The sequence below is a fragment of the Colletotrichum siamense genome (assembly GCF_013390195.1).
Source record: "Colletotrichum siamense strain Cg363 chromosome Unknown KSG_Cg363_contig08, whole genome shotgun sequence".
Lineage (NCBI taxonomy): Eukaryota > Fungi > Ascomycota > Sordariomycetes > Glomerellales > Glomerellaceae > Colletotrichum > Colletotrichum siamense.
In genome coordinates, this window is record NW_023501021.1 from 2,949,211 (window position 1) to 2,966,573 (window position 17,363).

The window sequence follows — 17,363 nt, forward strand, 5'->3', positions numbered from 1 at the left end:
ATGTTTGACTTTGGCCCGGCGGCCGGGCTATCCCCTCAACGGGCGAACCTGGAATGAAGTACAGACGAAAGATGCTCGGTTGGCATTTCCCTCTTTCTCGCCCTGTCCGCGAACCCTCATTGAGGTGTCCATCGCGATCTAACCTCGTGACATTGACCCAGACCAACGGCGATACTCGGCATCCTCTTCTGTCGCTTAGTTGCTTTTCTGGAGAAGCTTTGCTAATGAGTATGCTTAAGTAAACGATGACCAATTCAGTTGAGGTTTGTCACGCCTTGCAAAGCCATGCTCTCGGATCTCACGATAGAGTAAACTACATAGAATAGGGAACAAAACAAAAGCTCTCGGATCTCAACTCCATCGACGCAAATGACAGGGCAACAATGCAAGGGCCTGTCTTTCCAGCTCACCCTGAATGGCATCAACGCCTGAGAAGAAATGCACACCTACAACGCCACCAGAAGTGATGCAACAGACCGCCACTTTCCAGCTGCCGGCAAGCTCAAGCCAATCGAATGGCATCATCGCCAACCGCCGGCGCAGCGAGTCAGTCAGGTGCAGCAGCAGCAGTAGAAACACCACGTCTTGAGCGGCCAGGGCAAGGGGTCGAAGATGTTTGGACCAATTCGAAAAGCAAGGCACACCAAAACCTCTCTTTCGCTACCTTCTCCTCTGCCAGTAGGAAACCATGGAGCCATCTCCGTCGGCCGAAACGGCCGCGCTTACCTCAAGAAGCTCTGGCCTGCCTTTGCAATCAACCCCACGATCAACGCGCGCCATGCTATGCGGCCAATGATCTCATGTGCCAGTGCGCCCATCGCCTCGTTTTCGTTTCTCCTCCCAACGTCTTCGGCGAGACACTGGTGACCTGGCTGGCTGGCTGTCTTCCCGAAGCCCCAAGTGGTCTGAAAATAGCAGAAGCTAGTCTTGAAAGCCTTCAAGAAGATGTCTCAAAGTGAACAGAGGAAAAAAAAAGAAGACTCGCCATTCCGAATAAAACGCGGACGAACCGCGGGGTCAACAAGCGAGAAAGAAAAGAAGAGCCCTTTCGTCAGAAAAATGGTTCGTTGTTTGAAACAAAAGAAACAAGGGCAGGGGGGCCGGAAGAGCGTTTCCCTTCCTTGTTGTCTCTGCGCAGCACAAAGCCGAACACCGATTGTGACGTTTTCGGAACCTCAGCCTGACTATCAACTTACCATCAGTCAAAGAAGGTAGTTCACCCCAGAGAGGACAAAAGATGCAACTAGAAAAGGTTTAAGCTTCAGAATTTAGCCGGATCGAGTAGTCGCAGCCGCCACGGCGTGTAGTGGAAGGTTGTTGTGTGCCCATCTCGCATCTGAGAGATCCTGCAACCCCTCGACGCGCGAAGTAAGTAGTTGGTTGGTTCGGCGCTTGAAAGCATCCAATCAGATCGGACCAATAAATAAAACTGGTGTCAAGGCACTGTTGAGAAAGGTCAAATGAGACTCTATAGCCGACTAATTCCATCTTTTCGTTCTATTTGGAGGGGGTATAACTTGAAGTGGTTGAAAAGTCTGTATCATACAGGCATGTGCATGTAAACTCCTGACAATGAGATGAGAAGATGATGGGCCCCCTGGGGAGTGTATGTACGGTACGATACAATAATGATGTACACTGATTTACAAGAAACGAGGCGGGAGGGGAGGGAGAAGGGAGCGTTGGGGATGTTCATCAGCACTTGTCGTCGGCGGCTCCTTCTCTCTTCCCTCAAAGCAGCGGCTGTTTTGCCTCTCCCTCTTCCGGAACGCCGTGGCCCACTCCGTCGAAAGGTTGTCTTGCGCCGATCCCGAATCACGCGAATCCTTCGGTGGCTCGAGTACAAGGGGCGCTTGGCTTTTCAGCACGGAACAGCAAAGCTGCGATATCGCCCCCACCCGTTTACTGGAACCACGACTTCTTGGCGGCCGTTTTGGAGCTGGCAGCGGCTGCCTTCTGGTTCGTCACCCGTCTGAACTTTTCGCGATTCCGGGCCTCGAGGAGGCCAACGGCGCCGTCGTCCTGGAACCAGTGCTGGCTTCCGCCGCGGCTGGCTGGACCGCTGGCGCCGGCGTTGCGGGTGGTCAGGGGCCCGCGTTCGTCAAACATCATCTTGACGCGCTGGACCTTGCGGAGCTTGACGAGGCCGTACCAGCAGACGAGGAGGGAGAAGCCGCAGGAAATGGCGGTGACGCCCGCGAAGCCCCAGTTCGTCTCCTCGATGAAGTTTTCGAGGTTCATGCCGTAGAGGCCCGCGAGGAAGGTGCCCATGGCGAGGCCGAGGGTGCCTACGGAGAACTTGAGATCGAGCAACATGAGGGAATTGCGGTTTGCGTCCAGGATGGCGCGGATACTGGGCGGAGAGTTAGCTAATGTGGCGTCTGGGTCAAAGGGATTTTGGTTCACATACATCTCCTCGGTGTTGCGGATGCTGGAAACCAAGTTCTGGGCCTCCTGAACGATTTCGTCGCAAAGCTTGTTGTACGACTCCAAGAGCAACTCGACTTCCGTGTGGTCGTCCACGCCGCGGTACAGATCGTGTGCCTTCTCGGTCAGGTACATGGCCGCGAGATCGTCGTCAGCCTCCAGCAGCTCCTCGATGGCGTCCCTCACGAGCTTAGCCTTCTGCTCAAAGGTGCTCACCCGCTTCGAGAGAATCAGGAGGATACGCAGCTTGTGCCGGTCGATGTCGTCCTCAAGCTCGCTGAGGACACGGATGACGGGGTCTCTGACCGATTCAAAGTCGGCTTCCAGCTCCGAGGTGACGGATGTCAAGACGGCTTCGAGAGCGCGGAACTCGTAAGGCAGGCCGTTGACGCCGCCGTGCGCCTGCTTTTGCTTCAGTTTACCTTGCAGATCGTACATGAAGGCCGACTGCGGGTACGAGGTCTTGGAGCCGTATACATCGAAGAGCAGCACGCGGTCCTTCTTGATGAGCACTTTCAAGTGCAAGAGGTTGAGGAGAATCGCCGATTGGCGGACTAGAATGTGAGGCAGATTGGAAGAGTCGATCTTTCGCAGATCACGGGGCAGAAGGCCATACTGTAGCAACCCTCGTCAGCATATCGAGAACTCCAAGGAATGTGCGCAGCCAAGTCGAACCTTTGCGATAAGCTCCGTCTTCTTGAACTCTCCATCCACCAGAATAACCTCGCCAGTCTCGTCCACCTCGGTGCATCGCAGCCTCGGTTCCAGCGCAGCTTTTGCGGCTAGGATTCGGCGATTGTTGAACATCGAGCCAGCCTCGCCGTCATCGTGAGCAGGGAGGTCATTGGGTTGTGGCGGTTTGGCCCCTCCCCTTCCTTTCATACCCCAAAGCCTCTCCTTCCATGTCCGGCGCGGGGTCGAAGATTCGTCACCGCAGGCATCGCGCCTCATGCATGTCGTGCTGAAGGAGACAATCGTTGCGCCACTGCGCTTGCGAGTTGCCCGCAGTGTGACGAGCTCGGGTCTGCGGGGCGAGGTTCGAAGCAACTCGGGTCCCTTGCAGGTCGTGGTAATCGATCTCACACCCGTCCTCGGAGTCCTCCTTGCGAGACACTGTTGTTTATGAGCCGCAGGTCGAGCCTGACCAGGTCGAAGAGCAGCACACCGGCCCGGGCCGAACACTGACGACGTCTCCGTTTGCGATCGCAGGAATCGAAGTAGGCTCGTCGAGGGCACCGGGGTGCGTAATGGCGGAGGCATCACGAATAGCCGACAGGTCGCACACACAGCGGCTCAGCTGAAGATGCACGAGGCCACTTGCTGGCGGTCGTTTGAAGATATATCGCAAACCAGCAATTGATGCCACGAGCTTTCCTGCTGCCAACACTTTTTTTCGGCCGTTTTTCCGCGCAACGGGAAAGAGTTAGTTAGAGTCGGGTCCGCATGCACGGACCAGGTGATTACACACCGTCCTTGACATCATTGGTCACTGTGCTCACACTGTCTAACCCACAACATGGAAATCTCAAAGACCCTCTCTCACAAGGTATTTCTCCTGTCGGAGCCAGTTAAGGGTTTTCCTTAGGTCAGGGTATTAGCATCTTGGGGCGGCATACTGATTTACGAGCGACTCTTGCTTTTCGACATTTTGTTCTCATTCGCCAGGTTTTTGATAGCCGATTTGGTTTGGGGTATTCGAGGTTTAATATCGGCGGCTTAAGGTTTTTTCACTTACACCATCCTTACCTCAGCGTCGGCCATCTCTTGAACCATCCTCGATACCCCTCCTCCACCCGCCCGGCTTGTAAGTTCGGCACATCTCCAAGCCTCATATTGTTCTTCAATTTTCTAGAATGAAGTCGGAAAACTGACAGTGTCTCAGGGCACTTGCGGAAAAAGAAGAAAGTGGAACCGGCGTCTTTGTATGATGAAGTTGACTCCCATCAGAGTCAGAGGCAAACGCAAAGCCGCCTCGTCCCCGTCAACCCTCCAAGCGGCTCAGAAAAGGAGATCCCGTCTTGCGGCACGCCGGGATACCAAGCGCGCAACCCCGGTGGAGCACATGCCCCTGGAGATCCTCGAGCGCATACTACTCTTCAGTGAAAACCTCAACTTGCTCAGGTGTAATAGCAGAATTGGCGCCCTACTTTCTGGTCGGGGAACTCTCATCAACGTCATCATCAGTGCCTTTCATTCTACCTGGGACTGCTGGTTCGGGGTCGACAGGCATACAATCAAGACTGTCTTGAAACGCGGCGCGACGGATGAGTCGAGGTCGTTCAGGAGATATGAGAAGTTTCCCGAACTCTTTCCAGGGGACCCAGAATTCCAGGCACGTACTTCACCTCTTAGCAGCTTATTACTTCCGCGCTGACTATCAATCAGTCTTCCGTGCTAGCCAGCTCATGGATCAATGTGGATTTAATATTTGAGGCCCGGCAGGTCTGGGCTTGGCGCTTCGCCCGCGACAGGTGGTACTCACATACCCATGTTGGTCCTAAGGATGAAGAATCAGACCAAAACACTACGATAAGCTCACCTCACGACCGGAGCGGTGGCTTCGGTCATTTCGACTCGAGAGATTGCTTCGAATATGACTGGGCCCTGTATGGTCTTAGTGGCGCCAAACCGACTCTTGACTTCTACGTTGATGTACACCCAAAAACAACAATACCCGACGATCTAATTACTGGACCATGGACACTCGAGCAACAAAGGTTGCTTTTCTGGCTTCGCAGAGGTGGCGCCTTGATACAGCCCGAAACTCAAACTTGGGAGGTGAGTTGATGAAGAGCGCCGGGCATGCTTCACAGACTGACGTGGGAAACAGACTCTCCGAATGGGACTGCAAAACGCCGTCACACATCGCAACCCCGGCAGTCTAAACGGTCGGCTGATTCAAATGCTGCTCCTTCTGGACGACTTTTTCCCCTCCCGAGGCCTTGCGGAGAGCCAGTCTCTGTGGCCGCTCGACGTCCTGGAAGAAGAGCACGCCAAGGTGGAGAAGCTTGTCAGCGCACGAGAGCGCAGCACCGCTGGCCCCTTGTACGAACTCATCGAGCTCGAACGACGAATGTTTGACTATCACCGTCGCGAGGTCGACCTCCTAACGTCGAGACTGAGCCGGTACGACCGCATGGGGCCGCAATCAATGGTCGCCGTCGGACTCGTTCCTCAACCCAGGAACCACTAAGCTATGAAAAGTTCTGCGCTATTGTACATACCTCCGGACTTTCGTGACTTGTAATTATGAATACTGTAATCAAGGGATGTATTGGTGGAAAAGTAACTCTTTCAGCTGGGGTCTGTTGTGCTGTTGAGATGGCACCGAGATTGAAGGGCACGGGGACGTTGAACGGCGGCATTATGATGATACCATGCAGGATCTGTGATCAGGACGCGAAAGGTTGAGCTATTGAAACTTATTGAATAGCATGCAAAGGTCAACATGAGAGTTGCTCGTCGTTGAATGAGTCTTTATCTTTCTGGACAAAAAGTTTACGTCTTAAATGATTCATAATAATAATGCATTCGCTATGGTCTCTTCTAAGAGGTCTGATAAGTGCAAAAGGTATCTAGGCAGAGCTCGCACAATATTTAAAAAGCAAGCCAGTTGCCAGTGGTCTTTCTCGCAGTCTTCATAAGCCTCTATCCGTCCGAAAGTCCTCTACTGGGTGCACTGCACATCATCGCAGCACGTGATTCGGCCGACGTTGAGATCGTTGCATTGGATGGAACCGCAGAAGTTCTTCTTAGCACCACCTGAGCCGCAAGTCTTGTCGCACTTGATCTGTTGGCAAGACGCGCTGACGCCGGCGGCGTACATGACGGCAGCGGTGAGAAGAATGGTGATCTTGGAGAACTGCATGTTGATGATGATGTTTCTGTAGAGTTGCTTGTATCTTGAGAACTTCTTAGGGCCCTGGCGCGGCGGTTAGTCTAAGGATCTGGCTATAATCACGACCCGAAGATCCACTTACAATGAGGTGATAATGCTAGTGAGTTTTGGGAAACGATGCTAGGTTGATGTGTGCGGATGGTATTCAGCAAAAGGTCTGGTGTTCTGAGTGTTCGATGCCGTCTTATTTGTACTAATTTGACCGTTCAGAATGAATACGATGAATACGTACGTCCGGAGGGATTCTAAAGTTTAACACTAGTCAGTCCCTTGGGCGGCATAGAATTTCTAGCTGTTCGAAACGACTGTATCGGTCATCCCGGAAGCATCCCTATTGAAGAATTACTCAACTATAGAATCAGCTCGTACCCATGCCGGACAGCGCGAACCTATAGCATACGTACTGCTTCAGGATAGCATGTAAACTTTGGTAACTACAAAGCTACCATTTCCGCCCGAACCACACTTGGCAGCGACGTGCAGCTGTCAAACGAGCATGAGATGACTGTATCGAGTCATGCTGTACCATAGCTGTAGGGTCTCTTCTGAAACGCGAGCAGAACACGGTAACATTTTGTGTCAGCTGCTTAGACGTGTTTTAGAAGTCTGATGCTAACTCGCCGTGTAGGCGACCCCATTTCGCGTGTGACAGGAATAGAACCAGGACTGGACTTCTGATCCCCTGGACAGGCCGGCACTGTCGGAAGGGACACGACTCGGAACGAGCCACGTAACCTGCGTTACCATCGGATCACCTTAGTGAGCAAAGTGTGCAAGGTTTGTAAGGTTAGTAAAGTGAGCAAGTTGAGCAGGCTTTACGAACAGGCTGAAGAGATGAACCAGGTATATAGAACATGCTCATCAGCCAGTAGGTAGCATCAGCTTAGGACGGCTCTTCGGCATTTAATCTACGTATTTACCTAGGATAGATGTAACGTTTTCGATCCACCGTAATCACACATTGCTAGGTCATAACAGCACCACCTTGAACGTTCCCTGAACCTTTGCGGTGCTGTGGCTGCGTGACCTCGTTGACGAGTGCGAGACCGAGGTACTGAAGGTATGGAAAGGCAGTGACGGGCAGTTTGCTGCTAAGTCAAACTGTGACTACGATGTTATGGAGAAGGATGAGCAACCACTCGGTGAGATTGAGGTTGAACTTGAGTTCCAGTGGGGACTGTCCGGATGACAGCTTGGCTCTGGTGAGGAGCCTAGCCGTGAGTTGGGGAGCTAAGGCACAAATTCCCTTCCACGCTCCGACATGCTCTTCAGATCACTTTGGTACTCATGCTGTACTGAGACTCTTTGCAAGACACTCGAGATCTTCATCTGCAATACAATAATGCCAAGGCCGGTACCCTATAGATGAGGTTATCCTCACTGGCTTGTCTATGGGAGATCGGACGGGATTCCGAGTTTACCAGTAGTTATGGTCGTCTATAGTGGTCTTCGACGTGAAAGCTTCGGGTCGAAATCGACCTTCACCTCAAGTTGTTCCATCATCTAGGCATAAGTTTAAGTGCGAAATCACTATGAAGTAGGCTCACGTACCACAAATGAAGTAAAGTCTGAGCGGGGTACGAGTCACTAATGCAGTGTAAGAACAACGGCATCTAGAGGCCCAACACAAATGAGCTAGACATCATCTTCTGCAACCTGATCGACTGAAAGACATTGAATGTGCGTTTCTATACTTCGTTTCGAGATTAATAGTGTTGTTTTCCTCGAAAGTTGCTAAGCTCCGTGAGATTTACATCACGGTCTCTATGACGAGCTTTCAGCCGCCCCACTCGTATCACATATGATATATTATTGCATCCTCCAATAGAACAATGACAGCTCTTGCATTCAGCTCTTACATTCGAGCAGATATTCTACTTGTAATTTCTGGGCGTTAGGATATAATTACTGAGAACTCAGCCCCGCAACGTTGATGTCATGGCTTGGCTTCGGTGAGGAGCCCAACTGCGTTGTCATACGTCAGGCATGAATCCCTTCCACATCTCCAAACATCCTCTAAATCTCAATGATCTTTCCCCTTTTCAAACCCTCTTTTCAATGTTTTCTTTGGCAACTCGATTCGCCCTACCAAAATGTCACCGATGACACTTAGATCGACTCCCTCTGACGCGGACGCCTTCAAACGCGTGTTTCCCCTGCTCGCTGATGACTATGCTCAGCTTAAAAGCCAATTGCGGATATCGAGTCTGGAGAGTCTCAGAAAGTTATCGAATATCTTAGACGACAATCCAGCGACTTTGAGAGAGCGAGATCGAATTTGTCATGTGCGTCTCCAAACTAGCAGCACCGCGAATGCGTTGCTCGACGTGGACTGCAGCAAACAAATACAGAAAGCACTGGCAGCAGTCACATACAAGGGCGGCTTTGAACTTATCAACTTTGGCGACGATACAGCCCCAATAAGGCTTTGTATTTGCTGTAAAGCATTCGTCCAATATCCCGTGTTCGAAACTTGGACGGTGAGGGATCTTAAAGGTTTAGTCCGGACACGGTCGGCGAAGAACCATCACGAAACATTATTCCAACTCATTGATTGCTGCTACAACTCGCGACCTGGTTGCCGTCTGTGTCAAGTGCTCTGGCGCTCTTTCGGGATGAGTCGACGTCAGCCGGGGCACCGATACTATCGGTATGAAGAGCCATTCAAGTTGTGTATCATGCGTTTGGAAAATAGTAGCAATATTAGCCTTGCTTCAAACATGGTTCAGTTCGTCGACAGATTCCGGCCCAAAGTTTGTCCAATGATACGTGTAAGGCTTCTGCGTAAGGTCCATCCAGAACTCATACCCGCCTGACTTTACCAGACTGACACTACCTACGTAGGTCCTGATGTCGTGGTGCGTCGAGGCCAGCCCTCTTATTCGAATGTTGGAACTTGCACCAACTCCGAAACTGCCTTTGAACGGATCCACGAATGGCTGCGTACGTGCTTTGAGAAGCATAGTGTCTGCCGCAGATATCCAGCATCGTCTCAAACACCCACGCGACTAGTGCATATCGACTGGCCGAACAGGAAGATACGGTTGTTGGAATCTGTTGGCTCAAATCCTCAATATGTCACACTCAGCTACCGATGGGGTGCCAGCCGATCCGCGTACAAATTGACCGCAGAGACAAAGGTCAAGCTGACTTCAGAGAGCGGCGAATCCATGGACCGACTACCTAAAACAATTAACGATGCCTGTTTTGCTTGCCATCGACTTGGGTATAGTCATCTCTGGATTGACAGGCTTTGCATATTGCAGGACTGCAAGAAAGATTGGGTTAGAGAATCTTCCAAGATGTCCCAGGTCTACAGAAACAGTGTTTGCACCATTTCTGCAAGCTGTGCGGCAGATGAAGACCGGGGGTTATTTGCAGACCGCAGCCATTTCAATTTCCAGCCCTTCCATATCAGGATCAAACCATCGCAAACCGAGTCCCAAGAATCTCTAGTGGTCATGCCCAATAATCAGCATGAAGGCCATCCAAGCGGAATGCTTGGATATCTGGCTAACCGTGGGTGGGTATTTCAAGAGAGACTTCTCTCGAAACGTACCGTCTATTTCGGCAAAGAGCAAGTATTTTGGGAGTGCAGCGAATTGCAAGCCAACGAGTCGTGGCCCTGTGGACAGTCGCGGCCTCCTGGCGAGCCCTACGAACTGGAGCTAGGCACACCTTATCATCAACATTATGTCCCATCAAGAATGTCACGAAACGAGGATCCTTGGCCGAGGATTGTGGCGGACTACACGAAACGAATTTTCACTTTTGCAGACGACAAATTACCTGGGCTCTCTGGGCTTGCAACCGATTTCAACATCAACCACAGAAACAACCAAGACAAATACTATGCCGGATTATGGAAATCTACCATTATACAAGACCTTTGCTGGCAGGTTGTCAGGCAGGGCAGCAAATACTCCCTTACGCGGCAAACGAAAATCCCCTCAAAGTACAGGGCTCCGTCTTGGTCCTGGGCCAGCTTGGATTCCAAGATTCAATACGGGCACGGCGTTCAACGAAAGCCGGTGTTCCTAGTGGACTTCAAAGATATCTGCTTGGCCTACGCTAGCAGCGACCGTCACGGTGCGATATGTGATGGGTGGATTAAGTTCTCGGGTTTCTTGAAGCCTGTGATCGTCTCCTTGTATGTCGACAAGAGAAAAGCTCTCTTGTACGGACCCAAGAGAGAGAACTTAGACCTGTTCCACAATGCATATGCTACCTTCGACGTCGAAGATCCGGCTGATGAGACGCAAATGTTTTGTTTACCTATGATTAAACCGGACAATGATAATAAGGTGTATTTCCTGTTTCTTCTCCCAAGGGGAACAACGAAGCATCCGCAACCAACCCAGAAGTTGTTGGAGCTAGCGGAAGAAGGACCAGAGGAGTTCCAGAGGGTTGGGTTGGGATCTGGACTGATCAAGGATGAGACGGCATTTGCTGAATGGCTTTCACAGAGTCCCAAACAGGATATTGTAATTCGTTGAACTCGTTGAACTGACTATTTCCATGCCCATAGATCGCTCCGAGCTACTTCACGAGACATTTTACCTTCTGAAAACCTGCAGCCTCGTTCAAGGTGATTGTGCTTGGCCCTCGTCTCCCTTTCTGTCCTTGTTGTCCGTGAGAGCCCAACTTTATAGAAGTCGACAGAGGCGAATACCAGCAGTCTACCTGCTTCATACATACCAAAAGGCGCATCAAGACATCAGCCCGATCACCCTATCCGCCAAAATCCAACCGGCATACCACACCGGGACGTCGGCTCACTGAACCCGGCCGCATGTATCCGATGCACTCCTATCTGTAACCCAGCGGCGCAAACACACAAAGGATTTCCCCAATCCGTCTCGCCGACCATCTTCATGCAGCTTCCCCTCAAACGCCGCGGGGCCCGGCACGCCGTGTCAGGTAAACAAGGAAGGGGGAACGCATGGCATCAATAGAGAGGACATATGATAGAATCGGGCAGCACACAAAGCATCGCATCAATATTGGGAGACATCTCGTCTCGTAACCCTTGCACTAGATAACTCCAGTCCTCGCCGTTCGGCGTGAGCAATACCGGCCACGACCTCAAGCGCGCCGGAGACTTCTTCTCGGCCTCTTACAAAGCAAAACCTCCCGAACTTTCCGGAGAAATAGGCGCTGGGTCATCATGATCCATCTCGCCTCCGCCAGGCAGGCCGAACGCCTACGCGGGCAGCTGGAACGGGGACCATCGTCTGCCTAGACCGGCACCTTGTCAAGCCAGGCCAAATGTTCCAACCTTGTCGAAACACGATACTTTGCACGCGGGCATGCTGCGCCGCCCCTTCTGCCTGGCAGAAACCACCCTCGTCATATGAAGCCAGACCTCCATGTCCCCCCATCGTGACCTGCAAGAAAAAAAAAAGTGCCCGAGGGTGTATGTGGCGGCTACTCGGCCGGTTTCCCTCGCCCCAACAGTCACACACCTTGAAGAAGTTGATGAAGAACAGGCACCACTCGGTACCTACACCATCTTCACCTAGCAACCATTTCGGGAAACAAAATTTTCAAGAAAAAAAGTCGTGCTTCGTGCGTCTCCCCTAATCCCTCATAATGAATCATCTCATACGGGAGATGAGTCCACCAACCGTAGTCTAGACCGTGACCTTAACGGCATCTACATCCCCCCCAGGCACCTCGCCGCGGGAGGCAGATGTACATCTTGTCAACTCACCGTGAATGACCGTCAAAACACCCGCCGTCGCCCAGGCTAGCGTAAAACGGTGTCCTTGTTTGGTAAGTAATATCAAACCACCCATTATTACAACACCACACTGAATGAAGAAAACATCCCGGAAGAGAAGGGAGGGGGGACAACGTTGGTCGTCGCGCAGGGTTGCCAGGCGGTCGGGCGGTGTGACTCACTCACCTTTCGACCCCCATCTTATCGCCGACAAACACTTGGACGACCGAACCCAGCCCTTCGGCGTTACCCACTCCGTTCATCAGCGTCCTGTCAAAATACGTCTCACCCAGTCAAGCGCTCGGTGGTTCGTCCGATCCATCGTCATTTGGGGCAGATTTCTCCGTCTTCGGCGGCAGCGCGAAAACAAAGTTGTTGCCCAAGGTAACCAGGAACCATCATCGTCGGGCTCCGTTGCGTTGGCGGAGACCTTTGAGGTATCCGGGGTGGCGCGCCGTCACCCATGTGACCTTCGCAATCCGCGCGACCGCCATGTCATCGCACATGTTCGGAACCGTTCCGTCGAGCTTTCATCATTCATGAACCTAGCGAGTTAGTGAACGGCACCAGAGGCCGCAAAAGTAAGGCACATACACGTAGAGAGGCGCAGAGGGCTGTTTCCAGCTTGTGAGAATGATAATATGATAGGCCGCAGGCAGAGCAACAACTTGTTTCTTTGGTTCCAATAAAGCTGGCTATGAATCTCTCGAATTATAGCTTCACCGCTTAATGTGTCAAGTTTGGTGTGTACCAATAAACATGTGTATGATATCGATGCTTTGTCATCGTTCATTTTGTGTGTGGTCTTCCAGCTCGTTAAGACTCTTTTCGCGTGGCTCCCAAGTAGCGGCTGTCATCGTGACCTGGGAGGACCGCGTACAAAAGTAGTATCGAGACGTGTCTCGTTCGACTCGTTCGGTCGCCCCTTTCGGATCTTCCGTCGAGCGCCCAATCACACATTCCCATACTCTGATTGTGGGCGTTTCGATTCGACGAAGAAGCCCCATTCGTTTCCCATCCCTTTCGTGCAACTCCCGTATCCGAGCTGCTTTGTTTTCCTGGCGCAAATAAAAGCAAATTGCAACGCAAAATCGACTCTCTTCTTCGGGTGATCGTACAAACACAAGTTTGCGGTCAAATAGCCGCCATAAATCCACCTTCGCCGTCCACCTCCCAAAATGCCCAGATCCGTTGATGCATGCAAGATTATCACGCTTTTCGTGCCGCGCCCTGACGCCATCTAAGCTTCTAAAAGACTTGATGTACCGCCAAGGTGGTATCAAAGCTCTTTCCGTTCCCCACCGCCCCCGTTATTTCGTTCTGACAAAGGAAATGGAGGATATTGCACAAGAAGGTCAAGTTTGATTTGACGTTTGGCCCATAGGGTATCTTGGAAGGGTTGTATAACCATTGCTCAGTTAAGAATTCCCTCCCACATGCCCGGTCCGCGGTATCCGCCGATCGAGTGAAGTGATGAAGCCTCGTAGGCTGGAGTAGCCTCGGTCGCACAGCAAACGCGCTTTGAGCTCCGGTCAGGCAGGGTCATCTGGCCAGCGCGGAGGCGAACCAGCGATTGCGACCATTGCTTGCCAGAGAAGTTGCCAGAGAGCATGTCCCTGACGTTCTCCTGAAGCGAACTGTCAATGATGGAGACGCCACGGGCACGCTTGCGCGAGGCCGAGGCAGTTGGGGTGGCTCCATCGGTGCGGTAGTTCTGCAGCTCTTGAAGCGCGCGCGCAGCATCGTTAGCAGGGTCGTGAGCCATCTCTTCCAAAGACATCTCTCCAAGTCTACCCACCGGGCCGGTGTAAGACTCAGGAGACGAGGTGATGCAATGCTCTTCGTAGTCCTCAGGAACCGATGTGATTGTCGGCCTCAAGCTAACCCTCTCATTGCACAGCTTCGCAGACCGGAATCGCGCCTGAACACCCAAGTTGGGAGCCGGCGCGCTAACCAGTGATGAAGCAGACGAGATAGAGGAGGAGCGGGAGGTGCGTGACGAATCAGAAACCATCGATTCGGGTGAGGAGGCAGTCGAGATTGAGTTGGCGAGAGACGAGCGACGGACGGGGCAGTAACCCTGGGGCGACGATGTGTTGGCGATAGGCCAGCGATCCAGACACTGAGCAGCAGTGACACACGAGGCTTGAGCCATGGCGAGACCCATAGCACCCTTGCCGAGGTTGGAGGCACTCACAGCAGGAGTACTGTATCCGCTCGACTGGGGAGTGAGGCGAGGGGTGGGAAGGAGACCGAGAGCAGGAGCCAGGCGACCAGGAGTATATACAGCGGCCGGAGTAGGCTCCATGATGGTGGGGGTGTGGAAAGATCGCGGGGTCGGAGTGAGCTCCGCCGAATCAAATCCCAAGCCGCAAGTGCCACTCATGGCCAGCGAGTCCTGGGTGGCTGCCAGCATGCTGCGGTGACGAGCCACGGGACGAGGGCTAGGAGTGAGGTTGGCGGTAGGAATCAAACCCTCAATGTTGTCGAGCTCGGGGTTGAGCTGGAGGATGACCATCTTCCAGTTTGAGCTCTGCTGAGCGTACCATTGCGCCGAAGTTCCGGGGGCGGGAGGAGAAGGAGGCGTGTACTTCAGGGCAATGTCGGTCCATCTCTGGAAGATTTCGTCGGTGATGTGCAGCTTCCAGTCAACTGCCAGTAGGAAAGCGATCTCGTTCTGGTTGATCTCTGCCGTGTTGAGTCCTGAAATCTTACTCCAGGCTCTCGCGGAATAGTTCCGATCTTGAAGGTACTTGGAAGCCAAGATAAGCGCGGCGAGGAACATGCGGCGGCCGCATTGAAGGGCGCGGCACTCGTGCTTGTCGTCGGGCTGTTCCATGGTAAAGTCATGCTTCGGGACGTGGGGCTTGATGAGAATCAAGTAATAGAGAGCGACCTGCAGGGTGGAGTAGCTGGTGCGCGAGCGTCGCAGAGTCTCTTGGATGAAGGTGCGCAGCGGCAAGACCGCCTTGTTACCCAGCTCATTGCGGCAGACGGCGGAGGACAAGGGCCAAATAGCTTCGACAATCTGGGTCGATGAATCTAGGGTAACCGGGTTAGGGAACATCATGATCGCACTTTTGCTGTTATTGCTGCTTACCGACGAGGTTATCGACAAAGTTGACCTTGCGCTCGGCTTGGCGAACGAGTGGCGGGGGAGCTGCGCCACGGGTTGCGCCTGCACTGGTCCGTCTGGGATTCTGGCGCAACTCGGCAGGAACCGCAACAGGGGCCTGCTGAACGGATCGCTTCGCCCAAGGGCTGGTGAACTTGACCGCAGTGTCGCGCGTAACGGACCGTGAAAGGCAGTATGAATCGGCGGAATCGGAGTCGAAGGTGTTGGTGGGCGAGGTGGAGGTGGATGATTGGGAGGAGACAGCGGACCAGACAGAACCCGAGGAGGCAGACGCCAAGGATTCTACTGAGGAGCTGTAGGTGTCGTTTCGGTAGGTGCTGATGAAAGCCGACGAATCATTGTCGACGTACTTCATCTTGGGTGTATAATGTGGGGTTATCGGCGTTGGAGAATTCGTGTTATGGAGGATACTCCAGTCGCCGTCAAGCTAAGTCAACCGGGTAAACCGTGGAAGGTTCGTTATAATCAGATCGTGGTACCGTATCGGGAACGCGAACCTCACAGCAGTGTATGCAAACTGCTGCAAAGTCCTTTAAAGTCGTAGATATGGAAGGCGGCTTCTAGACGCAAATGTCCACAGCCGACTGTACACGAAGGATCAAACCGGAAGAAGAGGCGAGACGGGCGACTGGAGTAGATTTCGCGTTTCGGATCAGAGGCATCGTTGGTTTAATGCTTCTAATAAGAGGGGAGATTGGTCTGGTTTAATGGTGAGCTACTGCATAGCCACCATGCGATCAAGTGGGCGAATGCGACAAGTTAAGTGGTGATGTTGGTGTAAGTGAGGTGGATGGGTGTGAAGTTGGTGATGGTGGGCGAGGTCGGAGTCGGGAGGGTTAGGTAAGGAGAGGAGAGGAGAGGAGAGATGGGAAAGTGAGGGTAAAATATGCAGGTACGATGATGTGTGGCTGGCCCTCGAGGTTATATCCAAGGTAGGTGGGATGAGGTGTGACTCTTTTGCCTTTGGCCTTGGGCATGCGATCTCGAACGTGTTCAGAGGGGCGACATGCTGGCGTGACGAAGTCGGAGGGCCCCTTGTGGCTCAAGTCTTGTCCAGCTGGTGGATGACTCTTCCAGGTTGCTCAAGTGGCGAAGGGGTGTACCTGGTTCGTTGCCGCCGAGACAGGTGGTCCCAACTGGCAGTACAGGATAGGCAGGGCAGGCAGAAGAGGGAACTTTGGGGGTGAGGAGGCAAGGTGACGGGGGAAAAAGCACAGAGTGCGGGAGAGTGGCAGAGTGGCAGCCTAGGGAAGCCCGACCATACAGGGGGGCGTGTTGGGTATTGGGATTGTCTGAGTGGCCAGGCCGAGTGCGTGATCGGTGGGTGGCTTTTTTTGGGGGGTGGGCTGGGCCGGAGTGGCAGAGAGGCAAAGGGCAACCAACGAGGAGAGGGAACGGAAAAAAGAGGGACTCGGGTAGCTACGCAAAGCAAAGCACAGCAAAGCAGACTGCGAAAGGCTGCGTGTATGCTCGCTTGCTTAGCTGGCCCGATGCTGTGCAGGCAGACCAAACTACTGACCTTGGGGAGAGAGGGCGGTGCAGTTACCGGCGGAAGTCTTCTCGAATGGAGATGGTTCTTGGCGATTTGCAGGCGGATTGTGGCGAAGGAAGTGCTGGGTCAGCGGGTGAGCAAGACCAGGTTCCTGTTGCTGGAAGGATGAGTCGTAATCGTCGTGTGAGTGAGTTGCTCGGGCAGTGATGATTAAAGAATGAGTATAAGGTAAGGACAAAAGGATGGCGCGCAGGGTATCGTATCGGGGTGTGTAAGGTAGTAAGAAATGAGTAACAGATGATGAGAAGGCAGCAGAGCTGGTGTTGGCTTCGTCGGGCGTCGATGATGGTGACTCGAAAAGCTGAGCTGCAGTCCGAGGTCTAGTCCAAAATAAAACCCAAGGCGAGGGAGTTGAAGCCTGCTTGTTCGTGCCTGGCGTTGAGCTGAAAATGGAATATATCCGGTGGGTGCCTTTAGTTAGTCGCAAGGAACAAGTGAATGCCGCTGCGATTTACAAAAAGGGCCTGGTGCTGGGTGTGGTGATGATTTCGGGTGAGTTTTTTGGTGGTTTGGTCCGGGTGAGTAACGTGACCGAGGGTGACCGAGATGACTCTTGACGGCGGGTGTTGCGTGCGAGGGTGATCCGGCAATTAGGACACGGAGATGGAGAGAGGAGAGAGGTGCGAGG

General features: G+C 52.8%; 4 protein-coding genes across 4 annotated transcripts; 1 reads left to right on the forward strand and 3 right to left on the reverse strand.

Annotated features, from left to right (window-relative positions):
• Positions 1-1,902: 1,902 nt before the first annotated feature.
• On the reverse strand, positions 1,903-3,378 carry MRS2-0 (Mitochondrial inner membrane magnesium transporter MRS2; the record flags this gene model as incomplete). The annotated part of the gene is made up of 3 exons (XM_036644176.1): positions 1,903-2,353; positions 2,411-3,042; positions 3,103-3,378. 3 exons carry the CDS (start codon positions 3,376-3,378, stop codon positions 1,903-1,905), a joined length of 1,359 nt encoding a protein of 452 aa, XP_036491288.1.
• Positions 3,379-4,489: 1,111 nt separating this feature from the next.
• CGCS363_v012328 (uncharacterized protein) lies at positions 4,490-5,620 on the forward strand (the record flags this gene model as incomplete). The annotated part of the gene is made up of 3 exons (XM_036644177.1): positions 4,490-4,763; positions 4,826-5,205; positions 5,258-5,620. 3 exons carry the CDS (start codon positions 4,490-4,492, stop codon positions 5,618-5,620), a joined length of 1,017 nt encoding a protein of 338 aa, XP_036490911.1.
• Positions 5,621-6,094: 474 nt separating this feature from the next.
• On the reverse strand, positions 6,095-6,295 carry CGCS363_v012329 (uncharacterized protein; the record flags this gene model as incomplete). The annotated part of the gene is made up of 1 exon (XM_036644178.1): positions 6,095-6,295. The coding sequence occupies one exon, from the start codon at positions 6,293-6,295 to the stop codon at positions 6,095-6,097; it is 201 nt and encodes a 66-aa protein (XP_036491289.1).
• Positions 6,296-13,461: 7,166 nt separating this feature from the next.
• On the reverse strand, positions 13,462-15,538 carry pas1 (G1/S-specific cyclin pas1; the record flags this gene model as incomplete). The annotated part of the gene is made up of 2 exons (XM_036644179.1): positions 13,462-15,089; positions 15,148-15,538. The coding sequence occupies 2 exons, from the start codon at positions 15,536-15,538 to the stop codon at positions 13,462-13,464; spliced, it is 2,019 nt and encodes a 672-aa protein (XP_036491165.1).
• Positions 15,539-17,363: the final 1,825 nt, after the last annotated feature.